The 23,177-nt window shown below is 42.2% G+C and overlaps 1 protein-coding gene and 1 long non-coding RNA gene across 2 annotated transcripts; both read right to left on the bottom strand.

Annotated features, from left to right (window-relative positions):
* Window positions 1-2,877: 2,877 nt before the first annotated feature.
* clns1a (chloride channel, nucleotide-sensitive, 1A) lies at window positions 2,878-14,318 on the bottom strand. The gene is made up of 7 exons (XM_034097317.2): window positions 13,793-14,318; window positions 11,553-11,689; window positions 11,337-11,462; window positions 6,869-6,979; window positions 4,870-5,043; window positions 3,388-3,454; window positions 2,878-3,291 (listed from the first exon to the last, which is right to left on the bottom strand). Coding segments are annotated over exons 1-7 (735 nt in total). The 5' UTR covers window positions 13,912-14,318; the 3' UTR covers window positions 2,878-3,290.
* Window positions 14,319-15,046: 728 nt separating this feature from the next.
* LOC139434954 (uncharacterized) lies at window positions 15,047-17,524 on the bottom strand. Its single transcript, XR_011644234.1, has 5 exons — window positions 17,419-17,524; window positions 16,950-17,142; window positions 16,491-16,604; window positions 15,670-15,796; window positions 15,047-15,587 (listed from the first exon to the last, which is right to left on the bottom strand). It is a non-coding gene; the product is annotated as an uncharacterized lncRNA (long non-coding RNA).
* Between the last annotated feature and the right edge of the window lie 5,653 nt (window positions 17,525-23,177).

Raw genomic sequence — 23,177 nt, 5'->3', positions numbered from 1 at the left:
TTTGTTTTTACATGCCTATAGTGTGTTGGTAAAATGTTTGAAATAAATCTGCCCCAGTTGGAGTCAAATGTTACCTATGTTTCCGTTTTTTTTATTGTGCAAGTACACCTACACACAATGACCTACAGTGTAGTTTTATTGTATAGTGTGTTGGTACAGTTACATACACACACAGCTACACTTACACATACACACCTACACATACCCACACAGCTACACGTACACACACACACACACAAATATTTGTAACATTTTTGTAACATATATATATATTTTTTTGTAATTTTTTTTTTTTTTTGGGTGGAATGAATACCTATAGTGATGATTCAATGTTTCAATGTAATACAATACTTTTTATAGTCTGGTACCTGCAAAAGGTCAAATGGCACTGATGGAACCAAATGTGCCCAAATGTGCCCAAAGCTTATTCTGCCTGGACTTTATTTACATAAACCTCTCTAAAAAGGTCAAATGTCACTTGTTTTGCATCAATCTTGATACAGGGTACTTATTATATCTTATACCTTGGATTCCTAAAGCTTTTAGGCAACTAACCCATCATTCAAGGTTGGTCTTCACTATAAGTAATGGGTTTTCTTTAGGCGGAGACAGGAATTTACATTTTTTTGCTATGTTCCATCTGAATTTACTCTGACACAGAAAAATCTATATTGATTCTGACACTTCTACATCCAACTCACAGATGTAACCTTGCTTTGACATCAACAATTATTCATATAAACCTTTTAGAAGTGAACTTATAGTCATTTGTTCTGGGAATGTCATTTTCGAGCCTGAAACCTGAAAAACAGGCTCGGGGTTTAACAGGTTAAAGGTCACCTATCATGCTATTTTTAGGCAATAGCATAGGTCAGATACAAATAAAAAACATGTCTATGAAGTGTTTTGCTCAAAATACCAAACAGATCACCCATTCTAGCCATGCCTCATATCCCTCTATTTCACTTCCTGTTTCAAAAGTGCTGATCTTATGTATAAAGCTTTAAAAAAAAGAAAGTGATTACAAGTAGGGAATGAGTCCTTACCCCAAGTGAAGGAGTTCAAGTATCTCGGGGTCTTGTTCTCGAGTGAGGGAACAATGGAGCGTGCGATGGGCCGGAGAATCGGAGCAGCGGGAGCGGTACTGCAGTCGCTTTACCGCACCGTTGTGACGAAAAGGGAGCTGAGCCAGAAGGCAAAGCTCTCTGTCTACCGGGCCATTTTCATTCCTACCCTCACCTATGGTCATGAAGGACGGGTCATGACCGAAAGAACGAGATCGCGCATACAAGCGGCCGAGATGGGTGTCCTACGCCGGGTGGCTGGCGTCTCCCTTAGGGATAAGGTGAGAAGTTCGGTCATCAGGGAGGGACTCGGAGTTGAGCCGCTCGGAGTTGAGCCGCTCCTCCTTCGCGTCGAAAGGAGCCAGTTGAGGTGGTTCGGGCACCTAGTTAGGATGCCACCTGGGCGCCTCCCTAGGGAGGTGTTCCAGGCATGTCCAGCTGGGAAGAGACCAAGGGGTAGACCTAGGACCAGGTGGAGGGATTATATCTCTTCGCTGGCCTGGGAGCGCCTTAGGATCCCCCAGTCAGAGCTGGTTGATGTCGCCAGGGAAAAGAAAGTTTGGGGCTAGCTGGAACTGCTACCCCCGCGACCCGACCACGGATAAGCGGGAGAAGATGGATGGATGGATGGAAAGTGATTACAAAAAAGGGGCGGAGCTTATGCCTGCTCATGCGGGAGATTCTACCGGCAGATTCTGCCGTGATGAAATGCCATATCATGGATTATCAAGGATTATTTCTGAAACTGAATGGAGCTCAAAGGCTTTCTCTCTTGCCGGTTACACCACAAGGTGAGTTCCTTTTTATTTCCTGCTTCTTCACACACATGCTCTCCAGTACAGGTTAGCTCTGAGTGTTAGCGATGCTAATGTGAACACCGACCATATTACGTCCAAAACAGTCGGGCATTGTTTCTGATAGCAACTTTCTGATTGGGATGGGAACGATTAATAGAATATTCAAAATTATTCAGGTATATTGAAATATATAATTGAATATTATAATAAAAATACACTATTTGTGCAGCACTATTCTCATCAAAGTAAAAAGGTGCTTAACAGTGAAAATATAAATAATAATACGCAATTGATGGTTATAGATAATGCGACATTCCATAACCAAGCAAGTGACGTTCTCTACACGACAGGATCCGAACCCTCCGTCAGAACTGGAACTGAAGTTACAGTTTTGCTGGAGCCCACTGAAGATGTTTTAATGTGTTGGTTTATGTTGGTGTATAAACGGTCCGGTTCGTTCGGACAGGATCGTCCTCTTCAGTTCAGAGGAGGCTCGACTGTAGCTTTTAGTGGAAATATCAACTCATTTTCTTTTATTGTCATTACAGAAAACACAACTCTTTATAGGTGATGCCATGCAACTCAACATGATCCAAGGAACATTAAAACCTTTTGATTTAGTTTTGTATGTTGCCCTCAGGATGAATTTAAATAACCTTTTCCTTTAGCGTCATTATTAGGTCAACAATTTAATATGTGAAGTACCTTGGTTTAAGACCAAATACCACAAAATGAATGGCAACAGTCGAGCTACGTTTAAGCAAATGTAGCATGCTACGTTTAAGCAAATGTAGCATGCTACTGCCAACATTCCCTTTACAGTTCTGACATTAGCATTATATCAAACCACAGCCCCACAGCTTTGTTTAACGTTAATTATTTAATACATCTTCTATATAAAACAATATACAGTATATATAATGCAACAACATATTCTCAAAATACTCCACCCGCAATAATTGTGCACTAAAATTACAATTCAAGCCTTACATTAATAAATGAAGCAAAAAAACTCATTCAAAAACTATGCATTTATTGACAATTTTGTATAAAGACAATAACTTTCCTCCGTAGGAAAATCTGAAATGAAATTGTTATACAAAACAGAACGTTGGGTTTTTTTCCATCTTTTTTTCCAGCATGATCTGGGCGTTAGGGCCTGCATCTCAGTAGACGCCTCGGTCGCATAACAAAGATAAACTCTTACGACTTGAACAAATAGTAAATGTGATGCGGAGAAGAAACACAATACAGAGCTACTAAGCAATGCATCAAAACGCACGGGAGGAAAGAAAGGATGCTACAAAGATTAGTGAGATGACTGAGTAGGAAGGAGAGGTTCTGCTAAACAAGAGTGAGTGAGTGCTGCTGTCCGCCTCTCCCATCCCATGATGCAACACTGGAGCTTTGGATGTCCGCTGAGATGAGATCTAGAGTGAGAGAACAGATGGATGAGTCACTCCCTCTACCATCTCATTATTAAATGTTTAACAAAGATGTTTTAGCGTAAAACATTCTAATGTTACCAGTGCTCCACGTCTGCGTCCTCAAACTGCCCCGCCTCCATCGCCGCTGCCTCCACCTCCATACCGTCTGCACACACACACACACACACACACACACACACACACACACACACACACACACACACACACACACACACACACACACACACACACACACACACACACACACACACACACACACACACACACACACACACACACACACACACACACACACACACACACACACACACACACACACACACACACACACACACACACACACACACACACACACACACACACTTTACCAGCAGAAACTGAACCTTGCAAAGACCGGCTGCTGGCTTTCCAGTTGCACAGCAGAACACAATAAGCCTCAATACTACTAACCTTCTCCATCAGATTCTTCATACAAATACACATCATACTCTTTATACAAATACACATCAGATTGTTTATACAAATACAAATACACATCAGGTAACCTTTTACAGATCTGTGACCTCACTCTCTGTGACCTGCTGGGTTGGCTCGTACATTAAATACAATTTAAAAACACATCCTAGAGTATAGTCCCAGCTCAACATAAAGAGATGCCGTTTTAGGACAAAGCGCTGACATGCTAAATCAAACATAAATGTCTCTGCAGTTTTTATTGATTTAAAAACATAGTATAGAAAACGGCTTTATTTAAAATGTGATTCAGGAACTCGTTTGGTCATTTTCAAAACAACTAATGACGTGATCTATGAGTGAGTTTCCTCGACACTGTCTGCACGTGTTTCAGAACTAAGAGCTGAAGTGGACCGATGAAGGGATTCTGTCCACAGAAAAACACTTTTACTTTGAAAAAGGAATTTAGAGATGTACTTTTCTACAGATATACTTGGACTAGTGATGTTGCTGGTATTATCAAAATAAAAAGATTATTTGTGATTCGATCATTTCACAATGTATACCCCATCCACATTGTAGGTTTTTAACTACAGCTGGGTAAACGTCTTCATGCTCACCGCTTTCCCTTGAAGAGATTGAGACATCACAAGCAACTTCATTTATAAGACATCAAAATGAGTCGAGGACAGAGAAAGACTCATGCTGGGGAATTCTAGTGAATATTCCAGAGGAACACTGTCACACTTCTGAAGAATATTCTTCTATCTATATATAGAAGACAAGAAAGGAAACACTAACGCTCCTTTCTCCTATTTTTGCTGTGATGCAAGTCACATTTCAGACTTCATCTGACCAATAAAGTATCACCGTATCGTACTCAATACCGATGGTCCTCCTTTCTAAAGCACGGCCCGAGGAAACCCATCCTGAAGAGAAGTCTCTATGAGAGTTCCTTCACTTGACCAGAACAGAGGTCACATGACCAGCTGTTGCAGTATAGTTGCAGTAATCATTCAGTTTGGATAAAGCATATTTCAACCCAATTTGTATCCATTATCAATATGATCCATATTTGTAATTTCAGTATGCGAGGTTGACTTAAACCTTCAAATTCTGCGTTGGGTGGTTCGGTGCGGACCCCGGCCATGTGGTACTGCTGGGCCACAGACTGGGCCAGCATCCCCTCCAGCCGCTCCAGCGTGGCCTGGCCCTCCGTCGTCAGCGCGGAGAGACCCTCGTCACAGGTGTAGAAGGTGGGGACGTCACCGTGGCCGTGCTCTGGGGGGGGGAGGCAAGGAGCAGTCGTCTTTACTAGAACCCTGTTTAGCATCTATTAGCATTATGCTAACATTAAATACATGATTTATAAGACACTTTAGGTAGCTTTACAGAGCTATAAATACATTGTCTGTATTTAGTAATTTACAGTATGAAGACACTGTACAATAGTACAACTGTGATTAACTATTCATATATTTATAAGTGTTTGTACGAAGTGTTTTTCTTTCGTAAAGTGTTGGTTAATCTTTTTTATTTAGATCCCCACTAGCTTCCAAAGGTGTCCCTGATCCTGGGCTCCTTACAAAACAACAATAAGAACTATTTAGAAAACACCAATCAAACAACGCTGTCAATAAGTCCCTGAGCGTTTTGATTTCGAACATGCACAAGTGTCGCTGTAAAGGCTCAACAGAAGACGTGGGTTGTGTAAAGATGCAGTGATGCATGCTGGATGTCTAACCTGCTTCTGCAGCCGGGTCCAGACGAGCAGGGAGACGAAGAGTGACAAAAGAGACAAAGAAAAGATAGATGAGAACACGTTGTCCAGTCAGCAGCATGTTACAGAGTCTGTTCGTGCCTGACAGAAACCACAGAACCTAAAGTGAACAGATGAGCACCCTGTACTTATATCCATCTCCTTTTCACATAATGGGCGCACACACCCACACCATCCTTTATGTTGTCGGGCCCCGGGGCCTGGGCACTGAAACTGTGTTTATCATGAGCTGCTCATGAGCCTAGAGCTGTGTCCATACGGCCGGGTGGCTTTTACGGCACTTCACATGCATCATGGCCCGGTACGGCAGCTGCACCGCCCTCAACCGCAAGGCTTTACAGAGGGTGGTGACAACTGCACAGAACATCATCAGGACGGAGCTGCCATCCATGGAGGACCTTCCCTCCCAGCGGCTCAGGAAGAAAGCCCTCTGGATTATAAAAGACCCCCATCACCCCAGCCAAAAGGAGCGTCCACGTCGCGGCCCTGGGAGTATTGACGAGATCGACAAGAGATACTGCTAATCCTATCACCACTACAAGCAACAGTTACAAGCTACAAAACAGCCACAAGCTACGCTACAAGCCACAAGCTACGCTAGCCGCAAGCTAGTCTGCACAAGCTACGCTACAAGCTGCGCTGAAAGCTGTAAGTAAGCCACAGAACACCAAGAGAAAACATCATGCCTGGAGATAGACACAAAGGACGATGCCGTAAACGAGGGACCCCCTCAAGACCGCATTGACAGTCATATCTGTGAACATTGAAGGGTTCTCCTCTGCAAAACAAACCATCTTAGCCGCAACCCTGCACAGCATCGGACTTTAATGAGAAGGGACAGCAATGTGTTCCGCTGTGGCTGAACCACATCTAACCAAGCCCTGGAACTGACTGCCTTGTGGACACGATAAGAAGACCCCAGCCACAAACTGTTCTGTCTGCTGCCGTCTGGCCGGCGGTACCGCAGCATCCGGACCAAAACCAGCAGACTCAGGGACAGCTTCATCCCACAGGCCAGAAGACTATTAAACACCTGAACTTGCCATATTTTCATTGTTTATTTATTTGTTTTATGTCATATATGATGTATATATGCACATATATATACACACACACACATATATATACACATATATATATACATAAATATTATATAATGTTGCATTATATACTGATCATTTATATTGGACCAAAGTGTTTTTCTATGGAATCTGAGGGCACCTTGATAATAGAATTGTGACGTTAATGTCATATTTTAAACAGACTGATAATGTTAGAGAGTGAGTGAGTGAGTGAGTGAGTGAGTGAGTGAGTGAGTGTCCTCACCGGCTTCCTCCACATCGTACTCCTCTCCTTCGAAGTCGTTGTCGGAGTCGTTGTCCTCGGGGTCGGGGTGCAGCGCCTGGCACTCACACATGGCGGAGAACATGGACTCCACTGCATGCAGACCAACATATCATAAAAGATGCAACATTAGCAGCATTAGTCCATTTAGGAATGTGTAAGTCAGTGTCAACACTGTCACCATGTTATATTTCCTGGGTTATATTTGACTTTTAATAATATCCTTAAAATGTATACTCTACCACAATACTGCTGAAAAATATAACGAAACTACAGCACCCCTTTGATGCCGTGTCCATTTAAAGGCTAAATGCATCAAAAGAGACAACACATGTTCCTTTTTTAATAAAATAAACATTTCAGATATTTAGATTCAAGACAACAATATTCAGTTTGGCGGGGGGTTCAGCAGCGAATATTGCCAGATTTTCAATTTCAGGATTTAACCATTAGATGGCGCTTCATTCACAAATACAGAAAGACACGTTTCATGGACTTGCAGTACTTCAGTTGTGTTGTGGTGAAGAGCATTTGAACACATATGTGTTATGGTTTTCACAGGCTACTACAGTATAACGAAAACACATCAATATTTTAGATCAAATAAAGTATATCTAATCTTGTAATTCAATAATATATAGTCTTTATATATTAAATAATCATAATAATGTAAATGTTTACACTTCTTTATTTGTTATGCTCATACTTTTACCTTTACAATCGTTTGCTTTAATATGCAGTATATTTTTAGTGTTTGCTTCCTTCTGCTCCCTTTCAGACACATACTGTATGATTTATTATTATTAATATGAAGATAAGATCATTTTTGTTTAGAGTTCTCTGCTGTCCCACGGTAATTCAGAAGGCTCACAGGTCACTTTCCGACCATTATTTAAAACAAGGTGCTTTCCCACCGTCTCCAGTTTGCTTTGCATCGAGGGAGCTCTGTGGCTGAGTGGCCGGCGATTAGGTGTGGCGCATTTATCATAGGGGATCAGAGCTCACTGCCTGCCGTCAGATTTCATTTAAAAAACAGGTCTGATTTTAAAATCCTAAAATAAATACAAATATATATTTTTTCTAATATTGTTGTGGTCATGTGACTTTGTTTAAAATCCAAGGGTGTAACTTTGGTTTGAGAAGTGGGGGGTGGGGGACACACGAAACAGGGGGTCCTCCACAATTAAACATTTTTCCGATTGAATTCAATGTCCTGCCTTTCTACAAATATATTAGGGACTATGGTGTTAAAAGAATCCAAGAAACATGTGTGTTGTTTAAGGTCATTAGGTAGAGGCCCTTTTTTATCAGTAATGAATTTAGCAGTTGAACATACAGTAAAAGTCAACTGAGTGTCACTTGCAATGACAGTGTTGTGTTTTTATTTTATGAACCTTTTACATTAAAAATTGGGTTGGGACACACACATTCCGATGGCCAACTAGTTTTAAACAAAGAGTTCGCAACATACAGTAGGCTTAGGGGGGTGGGGGGGGGGGGGGTGGTGAACGGTATGGTCAATGTTTGTAAACACTGAAATGTTGACTTTATTTGATCATTTCAGTTAAACTAAGGTTCACATTTCTCTTTTTGAGAAGAGCAATGTGAATATGTTAGTGGCCGACCCAGCCCATGGCCTGGAAAGAGAGGTGCACTGTTTTGCCTGGCTGGCCTGTATTACAGGATAGGAGTGAGCAGAGGCTGGAGTTGTCGATTCTTGTACTGTTTTCTGTGAACAATCCCCACCCTCTCAGACTTTCAGTTGCACGCTACTAAAGAGACGCGCTACCATGGAAACCAAACAATGGTGTAGCTGTATTGAAGTCCGAGTGGAAACAGTAACATTTGGAGCGTTATGTTAGAATGAAACAGCCAGGTCGTGACTCACAAAAAAAAAGTGTTACTTCACTAACTGTAAGCTTGTCACTCAGAGTAACCTACAGTTAACTCAGGCCCCGGCCACACGAGGACGAAAACAGCTAAACGCATAGGATTAACGCAAACGCAAACAAGCTTCCGTCCACACGCAATATTCACCGGATAGTAGGGGTGTAACGGTTCACAAACATTTCGGTTCGGTACGTACCTCGGTTTTTTGGTCACGGTTCGGTTCGGTACGTTTTCGGTACAGCAGAATTTTTTTTCACAAAACAAAACATATATATATATATTTTTTTATTATTATTAAACTGTGAATAATGTATTCACTCAAATAAATACAAAATATAATAAAACATTAAGGTGCAGCATTTCGATGAACTGAAATAATCTATATTTGAACTTTACTGTACAAGTACTCACAAAACATAAACTATTAGTTTTGGGTTTTTAATTATTATTAAACTGTGAATATTCACTCAAATAAATACAAAATATAATCAAATGAACATTAAGGTGCAGCATTTCGATGAACTGAAATAATCTGTATCTGAACTGTACTGTACTAGTACCTAAGCAGCCTGCTTGACATTAGGACTTGCTTGTCATTGTATGTTCATGTTGTTTAAAGAAAGATGAACTTGTCCACATGGCTGCTGAAAGGGCAGATCTGCTGGCACTAGCAATGTCTCCTGCTGTGGAGAACACCCTCTCGCTAGGGACAGAGGTAGCAGATACAGCCAGGTAGCGCTTTGCTAACATGGCAACATAAGGATACTTGGCGTTTGTAATAGCTTTGGCTCGGTCTGAACTTGTTCGAGTGGTGGAGGCTCAAATGCTAGCGGGAGTTGGGTTTGCACTTCAGTCTTTTGGTACCGGTTATATTCACGTTCGGGTGATGCCTTTTCAAGAGTGTGCAAGTTTGATGTATTGCCAGCCGCGTAACCAATGTTAGTTGAACAATGCCGACAAACAGCTTTGGTTTGGTCCACCTGTCTTTGTCCGTCATCCTTGTACGTAACTGCGAAACCAAAATGTTCCCAAACCTGAGACTTCAATGATGCTGGAGGATTTTCGAGCTCAACGTTATCTGCGTTCGCCATTCATTTTCGACAGTTCCTCAAATTACTGACTAAATTTGAACGCATCCCTCTGACCAGCTCTCATAGCATGCCCTCTCATCCAATGAAATGACTTGCTCGCTCTATGACGCGATGAGCCCAATGGGAGCAAATTACTCTGAATGCTGCGACGCAGCACCTGAGATTACTTCCAAGAAGTTGTTCACGTTCTCAATTTTTTACGTTTAACGTTATATTCGTTCGGTACACACGTGTACCGAACCGAAGGGCCCGTACCGAATAATTTCGGTACGGGTACGTGTACCGTTACACCGGTATACCTACCGGATAGTGTCTGTCCACACGAGACCGCTCCGTTTAGCTCCAACCGCTGGAGAAGCTGCAGTACATGCAGGAGCCTGTACGTGGCGCTGTAACTTCCTCCACAAAAGCAGCAAAGAAGCATGGTTGTCATGGTTGCCCTTTTGTTTATTCTCCGTGATGGGGGCCGAGGGAACCGGGCAGTTTTTCGCCAGTCAGCGTGTATTCAAGTTTAAATCTTCCGGACAAAATTATAAAAGTGCCGGTCAAAGGTCTCCTTTGTTATTTATTGAGCTTTAAAACAAATGAATAACGACTCTACATACATACACGGAGCCTCTCTTTTTCCTCCCTCTCTTCGGACAGCGTCAGTGTCTGTCTCATGCAGCAGCTGATCCAGTAATGAGTGGCCCGGCCGACAGTAAAAATAAACATATTTATAACTAGTTTAGGTAGTTTGAGAGGTCATTAAAATAGCTAAGGGTGATGATCTGACTTGAAGTGTGTGTTTTGCTGCAGCGGGAGGAGCTGCAGGTGAGCAGAGCTGCGTGTCTCCGTCCTGTCAGATTAGACTTCACTCGCGTTTAGGTCCATATCGAGAGAAAGATACATAATCTGAATTCAGGGTGCAGTTTACTTTGACGCGGGGTGAGCAGCAGAGGTGGGGAGAGGCGGGGCTATTGCCTCATCATTATCAGAAAATTATCGTATAGGGCGTACACACGGAGCCGTTGGACCCCCCAGAGCGTTTCGTATGCCGTTCTATCCACCTTGGGACCCGTTATCGTTTCCGCAGTCGTTTAGTGCCGTATTCGGTCGTCCTCCTTGGGCCGAACGGTCTATATGACACTAAACAGTAACGCAAACGACCGTTTTCGTCCTCGTGTGGCCGCAGCCTTAGCTGCTGGAGAAGAAAGGTCAGGGGGAGAGCTGTGGCTGATGGGCCATGAGGTGTGTAAACATCATAGACTGTATATATAAAAGGTAAACACACAGCTGAGCGCTGCCGTTTCATTCAGACTGTTTAAAAAACAGTAACGGACTATTTTTCTTAAAATAAAATAAGTTAAAAAAACAACCAAATCAGATCAGAATTCAAACATGGCAGAGGCCCAGGCTGTAAAAAAACGAAACATTTCATAAAAAAGGAGAGCATCAGTGTGGCCCTCAGGCTCGGCGTGGTCACTCACATGCCACCTTGTCGCTGGGCACAAATCGGATCTCTGTGATCACTCCTTCGTCTTCATCACCACTGTCACTGCTGTTGTCTTCTTCGTCATCCCCGGCTTTCTCTGCCATTTCTACCACATTCTCCCCTGCCAGGACAGAAGGCGACACACATGGTTAAAATACAGTTTTGTGAATGATGCTCCGAACATTAATTGCACCCTTTGTGTTCCTCTCACCTTTGATCTTGCCGTTGACCATGACGTACAGGTGCTCCTGTGGGTAAGAGCTGACATCTCTGGAGATGGCATGCAGGCCGATGTTGGGATAATCCAGAAAGAATCCCAGCCCCGAGCCATCGAACCATGACAGCTGCCTACCGAAAGACGCACGCATCTAACAGCTGATGCTTCACACAGTGTCCACACACATAGAATACAAAGGTACATGATTGCATTAAGGTACCTTTAATGGTACTTCCAGGCTTCCAGAACCAGTTTGACAGACCGTGGGAACATTAATACCAATTTCAGGAAGTGATTTGGAATGGAAAGTCAGGCTAAGTGAGAGTCAGTATCTGAAAGCAGCTTCGGGTTTATGTTCAAATAAAAACAACCTGACTGCAGGGCTGCAACTTCACTATTTTTTATAAATCAATTACCAACTATTGCAAAAAAGTGCTTTTTCAAGACAATTATAGTTATGTATAACCCATTTGTATTCACTCATATTAATATCACAAAATAAAATCAATTAAATCCTCAGATTTGAGAACTGATCTGACATTGAAACGTGAACCGAAAATCTTACTATGAAAATAGTTATTAATATTCTGACTAATCTAGTATTAGATCCTTTCACCTCTACCTGTTACACATCCTACAAACAACTCGTTTGTGTATCTGCTACAGATTTGCAAGTCTTTGTAAAATAAAGTGCCTTCATAGCAATATCTGGGGATTTCAACCATGTCAATCTAAAGAAATCTCTTACCACCTTTAAACAGTATGTCGATTGCAAAACAAAACATTAGACTTACTGTATGCTAATGTCAAGGAGGCATACAGCTCAATAGCACTCCCCCCCCCCCCCCTAGGCAGATCAGACCATAACCTGGTGCACTTTTTTTTTTTTTTTCTGGGTGAGTAGATGGGCTGTCCTATCACCCTGCAGTGAGATGAGTCTTGCATCAGGGAGAGATTTCGTTTTATTCTTATCTAAACACAGGGCTGATAGCTCATATATGAGATTTCAATATGAGATTTCAAAGGACTTTTATTTTGAAACTCCTTACATTTTACATTTACTCGTGGTAGTTAAATAATTATTGATCACATTATATAGTACATATTTCTTAATTTAATATGTTTGGTTTGTTTTTATAGGTGCTTTTGTTATTGACCGAGTAAGCGCTGGGATTTTACCGTAATGCTTCTAATATTCGCGCACCCCAATATCACGTGCGGGCTGGCTGACTGTGTTTTCCCAAGTGGAGGCTGGCTTGACCGCAGTTGAACCTTGGTATGTAATATGAAGTCATTATTCAGTCCTGATGTATCTCAGTCCCGCTGTGGTGAAAGTAGAGTGATAAACACCTGTTTTACTCAAAATTCGAATTTCATTTTAGACATGAACAACACATTTATATACAGTGTACTTCAAATATTTCACTGCTTTTGTGATCCTAAGACTTTGGTAACCAAATCTAAAACACCAAAACAATTCGATCACATGAGTACATTTGTGTTTTGAAGATTTTCCGAAAATCGGATGTCAAATGTTAAGCTGTTGAGCTACTTATCTCATCAAACAGTGCTCTAAGATGATTAATTTGCATATATAGCAATACCAGAGATTGTCCTGAACATTTTGATATGTAACACATGTTAGAAGAAATACATTTAAAAAGGTGATTTAAGAAAACATCTAAAAATCGAGAAAATACCCTTAGACTCCAGAGGGTTAAGAATGCTATGATAACGTAACTGCCACTACGTTTTATTTTTTGCACTACTAAATACTGCTAACAATTGCATTGATTGTGTGACCATCTATGTTTCATGTTGTCTCTAGATGTTTAATTGCTCTTTTTGCTGCACTTTTAGTGTACAGTTTTGCTGTTGTGCTGCTGTGTTTATTGTATTGTGTTACTCTGGCACAACAATTTCCTTGGGAATAAATAAAGTCTTATCTTATCTTCTAACTTGTTCACCACTGTACTTTTTGGGTGACAAATTATGTGTTTTTCATCCAATACATTTGTAATTATTATTTTGAAAGTGACTACTCTGGAAGTAGTTAGCACGCCGAGTGGAGCATCTGTTTTTAAACGTTCTATGCTGTTTATTGGTTTGTTTATTGTTAACACAATTCATGTATTTAACTCTAACAACAAGTACGATTAAACACATTAAGATTCAACACATAAACGAACACTGGTGTTGTAAAGACAAAAACAAGCGCCACGTGCATCACTTACGTTTCTGCGACGTACAGCGTGCCGCAGCCCAGCTTCTGGCCGTCCATCACCGCCGTGGTCTCGGCTTGCTCGTGCCGCACTCCCTCAGTGGGAGGATGGAGGTCTTTCAGCAGAACCATCGTTAACGTGTGCCGGAGGGTAGAGACACAGGACCCTGGTGACAGCAGGAAGCTGTGTGTTCTATTTCGTGCCACAAAAGCTTGCTGATGTACCACGTATAACTTGTGTGAGCTGGATGCGGATAGACTGCGAGCTATGCGGTTCTTCTCTGGGATTACCTGAACCAGGCCGAGGCCTCCGGAGAGCAGGACACCGGGGCGGACAGTCTGAAAACACACTTTAAGGGAATTGTTGAAGAACTCGTTGCTCCTCGCTGTCGACCTTTCGAAGCTGAAATATCGCGGCAAGATAAGTCCAAGCAATACGTTAAAAAAAAAAAACAATAATCACGTGACTCCCGCGAACAAAGCGTGGTTGGGTTAAATTGATGGTTACGTCTGTTTTACGTAACATCCGTATTCCTGAAGCCATGCTCCGTAAAAACATTAGGCTTGTTTGAGACACATTGCGGCTCGCCTCGAAAGTAGACGAGAGTAGCCGATCGCAGCCGGGGGAGGTGTCAAAAAGCTCGCCTGAAGTCGGACAGCTCGGAGACCATAGACATATAAAGAGTAGACGCCGCATCGACCGCTGCTGCCTATTGGCGCTGACGAGCCGTGGGGCCGCCATCTTGGACCGGTCACCCGCTCCACTCAGTGTAATCTGTCTGGCAGGCGCAATGAAGTGTCAGCGCATTTTATCAATCATAACTCGCTGAATACAAAACTGATTTTCACGGGGGGGGGGGGGTTTCTGCAAACGTCATATATGTAGGCATGATACCGGACACATGATTCGGCGTATTTTAATATTCATAGTAGGCTTAACAGCAATAGAATATTCTGGTATTTGATAGCCTATGTTATGTATGATAGGTATTTTGCAAAAGACACACGATATATAATATATACACACACACACATACAAAAACACTAATGGTCTATATATGATAGAGAAGCATATTGTGTAGGCCTATACTCAGCTATTTTAATAAGTTGAAAAATGAAGAAACAATAATACATTATACATAGACAGAAGTTATATATCAGTAAAAATGAATATCTATGTCATAAAAAATGAAAATGTACTTCTACATCTATATAAAAAATGTAAATGTTCAAGTTAAACACAAGAACATGACACCACCCCGCCCAAACCATATTTACACAAAGTTGCTCATGACACCCGAATGCCCCGTGCATGCGGCTCCTCCAAAGCATGACTGAGAACCTCTTTCTCATATCTTTGTCTTTGGGAAACCATCAAAATAAAAACGGGAGATTTGAGAGTCAACACAAAAACATTTTAAGAAGGAGGTCAAGCTTATTTTCTTCCTTCTTCTTCCTAGATAGATTAGATTAGATTTTAGATTTAGATTAGGACCCCTTGTGTTTCAGGTGACAAAGACTTCGTCAGGTAATATGCAATGGGAGCCTTCCAATGTCCGTGTAGGCCAACCACCATGAACACAAGAGCCTCAGTAGCAGCATCGGTCTCATTGTTTCCATCACCCATGTCTACAAAGGCAGACATTGACTGGTTATGTGGATTATATTGCACATGTTTTCTGATGGCCATGTCATCCAACATGAGTAAAACACATCCATATTTAGCCTGGTCGTCCTGGCATCTTCTCTCCAGCATATCCAGCATCATCTTGTTCAGGCCAGGCTTGCCATCCACCGAACACAGCCACCTGTAAAAAAATTGAGAAGTAGCTATTTAACGTACTTGCAACCGTAATTTCCAAAAATGAAATTGAACAACATTAAGACCACCTTTTTGTTGTAGTCTCTCTGAGGTATTTGTATGCCTTTGGACCATGTAGATGGAGTGTGAGGGCACATTCTCTGTGGTCCTTGGAGTACTCATGGCCCTGCTTTGCCTTCAAGTCTATTTGAAGATCTGAAATTGTATGAGAAAAAATTAATAAGTCCCCTTCATATAATAACAAAGGAGTTTAATAAAGAGTGTAAGAGTAAGATGTACATGAATTTCAAAGTGCTACTTTCATCTTCCCTGAGTAGAAATCAAGCCTCTTTGAGTTCTTCATTAATGAGGTTCTTTTCCCTCAAATCCCCCAAAAGAGTCCTCACTGTGGTCTCTGCCCTCTTTTCTCTAGCCATGGCATTCTTCCTCTCTCGCTCGAGACTCTCCACTCTTGCTAAAGCTTCATTGACTCTGGCCTTAAGAGCAGTAGGAGAAGCAGGCGAGACATCGCTATGATCCCAGTAGAAAGAGGGATGAACATGGTTTGAGTGATGTTTCACTTCACACACAACACTTTGACACAACTAGAGTATGGCCCACATTCTTTCTTATAGTCATCACCTGTCAAAGCCACTGCCAGCATCATGCGTGTGTGTGTGTGTGTGTGTGTGTGTGTGTGTGTGTGTGTGTGTGTGTGTGTGTGTGTGTGTGTGTGTGTGTGTGTGTGTGTGTGTGTGTGTGCCAGGAATGCATGTTCAACATGTCTTCAATTGTGTGTGTATGTGTTTATTTGTGAGTGTGTTTAATATGAGTGGCAGCAAACAAGAGAGATGAGATTTGACTTTGTCTAGGACCATTATGATATGATGTTGAAAATAGAAATACTCACATCATTAGGCTGAGGTTGTGAGTGTGAGGTTGAAGCTTCTGGGTCGTCCTGAGGGGCCACAGACAGGCTCTCTTCAGCTTTTCTGGAAGTAGACGTAGTCCTGCCCTTTTCTGGCTAAAATGAAAAAGCAGAATCACACACACACACACACACACACACACACACACACACACACACACACACACACACACACACACACACACACACACACACACACACACACACACACACACACACACACACACACACACACACACACACCACACACACACACACACACACACACACACACACACACACACACACACACACACACACACACACACACACACACACACACACACACACACACACACACACACACACACACACACACACACACACACACACACACACACGTTATTGATAATAGAACATTTACATTTATGAATGCTAATAACCTTATGATGATACACCTACTCTTTGGAGGTGAACCGGGAAGCTGAAGATGGAGGGAATAACACCATCTCTGAGTCGGACAATCTGTCCTGTCCTGTCAAACTCGTCCTGCTTACAATGCTCACTGCAAATCACGGATGACTCGCTTGCAGTGAACCCTTCCCTCCTCAAAGCAACTTCCCACTTCTTTCTCATATCTTTGTCTTTGGGAAACCTTCAAAATAAAAACGGGAGATTTGAGAGTCAACACAAAAACATTTTAAGAAGGAGGTCAAGCTTATTTTCTTCCTTCTTCTTCCTAGATAGATTAGATTAGATGTTACTGTATTCATCCCACAACGGGGACATTCACTTGTTACAGCAGCGATTTATAAAGTCTCAGTTGGCCATGAACATAATGTTTGCTGGCTACGATTTCGCTGGCGGACATCAATACAGTACAATAATATTCTATTTACAAAATACAACCAATTATAATGTTGAATCTTACTTGTGAAAAGTAATCCCCCGACCCCTGTTCGCAATCGTCCGCCGATTTGCACAGCAATATGCTGCACAGTGCTCTGGCATCTTGAAACCTCTGCTGTCTATGGGTAGAATGTCTGTAGGATGACCGGTCCAAGATGGCGGCCGTATTTCTTGCGCCCCAGCAGCCAATGCGGCGTCTACTCTTTATATGTCTATGTCGGAGACGGCTTCTTCATCTTCTTCTCTCGGTTTTTTGGCGGATTGCAAACAACTTTAAGGTGCATACCGCCACCTCCGGAGTCGGCTTGACTCGGTTTGCATTTATAAAGAATGCACACATGTGTTTAATCGTTAATGTCAGATATGTACTAAGTAAATACATTTGTTCCTGCTCAAGATTAGATTCAACTTTATTGTTATTGCACAGATTACAGGTACTGAGACAACGAAATGCAGTTTAGCTTCTAACCAGGTGCAACAAGCAGTGAAGTGGAAAGTAATGTACACAATCTACAGAATAACATATAGAATGAATTGAATGATGAATAAACAGTGAGGGGTATGAATACACTAGATATCAGCCTGTGAGCAGTATGAACAGTGTGTATGAATATGCTAAGATATATAAAGTATGAAAACGGTAAGCAGTAGTATAAAATATATAGATATTAATTTCATGATGATAAACATTGTGGAACAATGATGAAAAATGGGAATGAATGTGGCGACGTAAAACTGACACAAAACAACAACACACTTTTGCCAGCCAATTGGAGAGTTTCATCAGCAGCACGTGGTAAACACCACCAATAAGCGCTCAGCTCGAGATACCAGCGAGCCGTTTCCCATCAAGCATTTCGCTTCCGCAGCTCGTGGAGAGCAACTGCGCCAACTCGCCTCGCTCTCAAGGCTGCGGGCGTCTTTGTCCCGCGAGATTTCAAATTCTCATGTGGGCGAGCCTCCAGAGCAAGTCGGACAACATGACTAACCATCATGCAACGCACGAGCAAGACGTTGATCGCAACTGCGCAGGTCTGCGCAGGTCTTGGCATGGGCCACCCTAAACTGCCACCCTAAAAAATACCCTTGCCACCCCAGTTTGCATCTTTTTTTTGAAAGAAAAGTTGTGGCTAATCGGACATTTATGAGAGAAAATATCTAATGTCCGAGTGCAAGTGAACGCAGCACAAGACGCGAGTCTTGTGGCCGGCCCTGGCGCAAGCTTGGAAATATGATTGGCGGGGATTTCATTTGAACGGGGGACGGTGTTACAGTATAACTTGAGTCATGAAAACTGGCGTAATTCTATTATTTTAGACAGGGGCGTGGCCTTCGACTGAAATACACATTCGATCGCTTCTTCTGTCGTTTATATTCATCTTTTGGTATATTTGGCTGGATAGGAACACTTTGATGCACATTCAGTCCCAGTGTGTGAGGTTGTGGTTGCGATGCCGATCCGGACGCGTACAGCAAGGAATACAAAAAGACATGAGGTGACTGGGGATGTCTGTTCAAAACATTGCAAGCTTGAATAAATCATTTAAACCAGTTATTGTTGCCAGACTTATTACTGAATATCATTGTTAATGTGATACCAAGTCCATCTGAGACCCGTGTACACCTTCAGACAGCCTCCAAGTGAAGCACACGTTGTTTACTCACAGTTTGAAAGCAGCGTGGAGAAGTCTTCAGCTGTGGAGAGCTCCAACCAGGATAACTTGTGATACGACTTCTGTGGCTTGTTCTTATTGTCAGTCTTATTTGTATCATATATGATCGTTATTAATATGATGTATATACTTTAGTGTACTGTTAGTGAAACATACAGTCTGTCTGAGTTGTTATTATATTCATTCCTTGTTATTGTTGTCTTTCCATCTGTCGGTGATGATTATACCTAGCTACTACATAACGAAACACATGGCCTGATTTTGCATATTTGAACTTAATGTGTGCACTAGCATACATTTATATGTGAAATGACCACTTATCACAACGTAATGTAGGCTCGCAGGCTGATAAACTAGGATGTCTGATCTCGGTGGGTCTTAATGAGGCTTGATACAGACCTCAGTCACTATACTATTTCAAAGCAAATGCCTACTATAATATGTATGGCTCACTCATAACGCGCATGGCTCGAGTAATTTTTGCTATTGGGTCTCGGGTTTGAGTCCAGCATGAACTTTTTTGTTATTTTCATGTCGATGGACACTGAATCATATTTTTTAATAGAGGATTCATAATATTGTTTGGAATTGTATTCCATGGAATGCTCTTAACATCCCGATAGCAATGAATACATTAAATGCTTTGACAATAATAAAAAAAAGTCATCTGTGGAAGCCGTAGCACTGTAAAAAGCACGACCAATCATTTGAGCCTGCCCGTCAGCCTTCCATCTCGTGCACAAACTTATCTCGTGTCCATCAGCGCCATATAGATAAGGAGTTAGGTGTCCATTGGTCATGTGCGCGTTCGTGTGTGTTGGAGGAGGGGCTCTGTAAGGAAGTCAGAAGGAAGGGGCAGATTTTTTCCGGTTGTGTACTTTCAAATAAAGCGCACTCGAGCTGGTTTCTCCATTCTTACCTACCCACCTTTAAGGGGAACATAATTTAGACTAAATAGACCACCAAGAACACATTTCTGACAAGTAACTTTCCCTAGTGGAAAATATCTGAAATGTGACATGTCGGCTTTAATGGTAAAATAACAAATATGTATAACTTAATTAATGATTGCATGCAATTTTACCTATTGAAACATGGCGATAAATCATTTTATTTTGTAGGTTTCAACCTTTATATAATATACAGTCTATGGTTTCAACGGGATGTGCTTATTATGTGTAATTGTATGCTCTTGACGCAAATGATGTCGTGTCACTGTAGCCACTAGAGGGCAGACAAGTAAAACAACCGTGTATCTTCTTCTTCTTCTTCTTCTTCTTCGCAGCAGCAGAAACATCCACTTCAAGGCTTTTAGGATTTAAATACATTTCTTGTAAAAAAAATCATTTCAGGAATGAAAATAAGGCACCGACACAGTGAGCTTTTGAGGAGATGCCTTGGGTGTTGGTTTTTAATAACTTAGAAAACATTTATGTTACAGCAATACTACAGTAACAGTACAACAGAGAAATGCAAGGAGCCACCTTCACGTCCAGTGGAGCCTCTGAGTCGCCGCTGGGTCTGAACATTAGGAAAGCAACAGATGTCGCCAGTGCCAACAGAGTCACACCGGGTTAGTGGAATGATGTGGGGCTGGGGGCATGAACACACACTGCTCTAACAGGGGGGGGGGTCATCTTGCCTTTAAGAGTTCTCAGAAGGTGTCATCACTGGTCTCCATGCGGTCACACTCTCCACCAGGACACAAAGTAACCCGGTGCAACAGATTGCATGTTGGTTCTGAATCTATATTTAAAACGTTTTTCTGAGTCTAACTGAGCTCATCAATTATAAGAAATATTTGTGATAATACAATAATGTGCTTCTGCCTTAAGGAGGGTTTTCCAATACACCTGTTTAAAGTCTAAGAAATGTGATGTCGACATGTATGTGCAACGGGATCTTCAGGACAACGCGTTATCCAACAAGCTAGCAGGTAGTGAGTCCCGGTACGAAGAGTATTCATTTAATGCATTTGGGCTTTCCCCAAAGGAGGTCCCAAAACACCTGAGCATTCTCAGGAAGGTACCTGAAAGAACATTGAGACACTTAATGGAGAGGCCGCTCAAATCTCCAGCCATCTGCACATTTTGTTTTCTCCATTTCTAAGTGAGACAGCAGGCCAGCACGTCCCAGTTACTAAATCAACCACTCACTCGATGGGCGCTGAGAAGGTCTTCTAACGTTCTGTATTCGTGACTCAAACATCGAACATTATTGCAAAGATTAACTGATCAGATATTTTCTCTCAATGTCTCCCGATCTAATCTGAGGAATACACTTCATCTACTTTAGTTTCCAGTCATTACAGTATGTCCTTCCAAGCATGCTAACCCAGTGACCAGGCAGAAGCAACAATGTGCTCACTGAGGCATTTTTCAAATGGAACAATTTGAAAACAAAATCTGAAAAAAAAACTACCTTTGTCTTTGTCTGAAGGATTGCTCTGTCGGTACATCTTTCAGGACGCCCTTCACATCTCTCTCCTTTGAGTCTGGGTCTGCTGGCTGACGGAAGCATCCCCAGAGGTGCTAAACACTGTGACATCACTCCGCACAGGAATCAGCCGTCCTCCAGCTCTGCATACTGGCGGCGGTGCTCTGCCTTTGCTCAGTGGTAAAGTGAAGACAGAACACGTTTCTGTTTGAATCTTTGCTGGCTAAGGAGCACTGCTGATCCAAACTGCATTCACCCAGAAAGCTCCAGGCGACGGCAGAGTCGACCTGAACTTGGATAACGCTAATGAAATATAAATCACTGACTTCTGTTGTGTTTGAAAGCAGTGCTCATTACATGAAACATGTGATGATCAGGCTCAGAGGAGATCAGGCCGTCTCCATCAAACCGAAGAAGGACCTTCTGGATTCAGATCAAAGTCAAGTCACTTCTACCGCCGCTCACAGCCTTGATGAGAAAACGTGTGTGACTTGTTGTTCACGCTGAACAAAGCTCTGGCTGAGCGTTCAGTATCAGGTAGTTATCTTTATCTGGTCAAACTGTGTTTCTGGACATATCCTCTTTCTACTGGAGAAGCCCATGTGCCTGAACTTCCATGTGTACTTTATTTTACTTACTAATGTTTACTGACTTACACGACAAGTGTCTCCGTTTACTTTATATTTGTTTCAATTTCAAATTAATATTTTGCTTATCATAAATATATGTTTCTTAGTCTATCAAACAGTTAATAGCTAGCAAACATTTTGAAATGTCATATTTTTGCAGAAAGAAGTACCGGTGAAAGGTGAGGTGATGAAGAAGGTGATGAAGAATGTGGCAGCAGTGGGAGTGACTTTAGAGCTCTACATCTGTTCTCAGCTCAGCTCAGCCTTTGGACTGACACCAAGTGTGCCCTCTGCAGGAAGCGACTGGTCTCAGCAGGTCAGAGGCTGTGAGCTGGACGACTATCATGTGACTGACGGCATGTTCCGTTCTGCTTGGCAGGGACCCTCCGTCCACTGGACTCCAGAGGGAACCTCTACATATGTCTGGCCGTTTATGGATATCATTCAGATATCATGAGGATACATTTGGAATATTTAAAATCCTAATATTGTAATTAACGTGCTCTCCTGATTTGAAAGGCTGCATTACAGGCTGATTTTATGTGGTATTATCTGTCTTTACCCACGAGGGCATTACATCCACATCACAGATGATTAGTTATCAAAAATCTACAATATGCTTGCTATATCATATGGTGTCTCAGGCAGCAAGGCAGCGACACCCCACACCTCCTCTCCTTCATATAGAAAATATAACACTATCTTTTACAACAGGACTAAGAGAACAGACATCTATTATCTTACAGCGTACAAGGCAGAGTCTGTACAGCAGACCTGGGACCAGCAGAGAGGGAGGAGGTGAAGCAACACTTCAGGGGAGGGGGGCTGTGAGCCAACAGTGTCAGACTGGGGGGGCAGGGCAGCCTATTGATGCACGTCAGGTGATCCCGGTCAACTTCAGTAAAGGGAAGTCATTGAATGGAGCATCCATCGTGTACACCCTGAGCCATGGCCGTACGCAGGATCTTATAAACACGGAGGTCCTTGAATCATCCTGCTAGGGGGCTTCAGGTGTCCCCACAAGCATTTGGGATCTGCCTGCA

Source organism: Pseudochaenichthys georgianus, chromosome 13, assembly GCF_902827115.2.
Source record: "Pseudochaenichthys georgianus chromosome 13, fPseGeo1.2, whole genome shotgun sequence".
Classification (NCBI taxonomy): domain Eukaryota; kingdom Metazoa; phylum Chordata; class Actinopteri; order Perciformes; family Channichthyidae; genus Pseudochaenichthys; species Pseudochaenichthys georgianus.
This window is presented reverse-complemented; position numbering and strand designations above follow the sequence as displayed.

What these genes read in the sequence shown, in the direction of transcription:
- clns1a (XM_034097317.2), bottom strand. Translation starts at nt 13,911, where the DNA reads ATGGTTCTGCTGAAAGACCTCCATCCTCCCACTGAGGGAGTGCGGCAC. An exon ending in GGTCAACGGCAAGATCAAAG is followed by an intron (nt 11,463 to 11,552) that starts GTGAGAGGAACA and finishes CTGTCCTGGCAG; the next exon opens with GGGAGAATGTGGTAGAAATG. An exon ending in GCCCAGCGACAAGGTGGCAT is followed by an intron (nt 6,980 to 11,336) that starts GTGAGTGACCAC and finishes GTCTGCATGCAG; the next exon opens with TGGAGTCCATGTTCTCCGCC.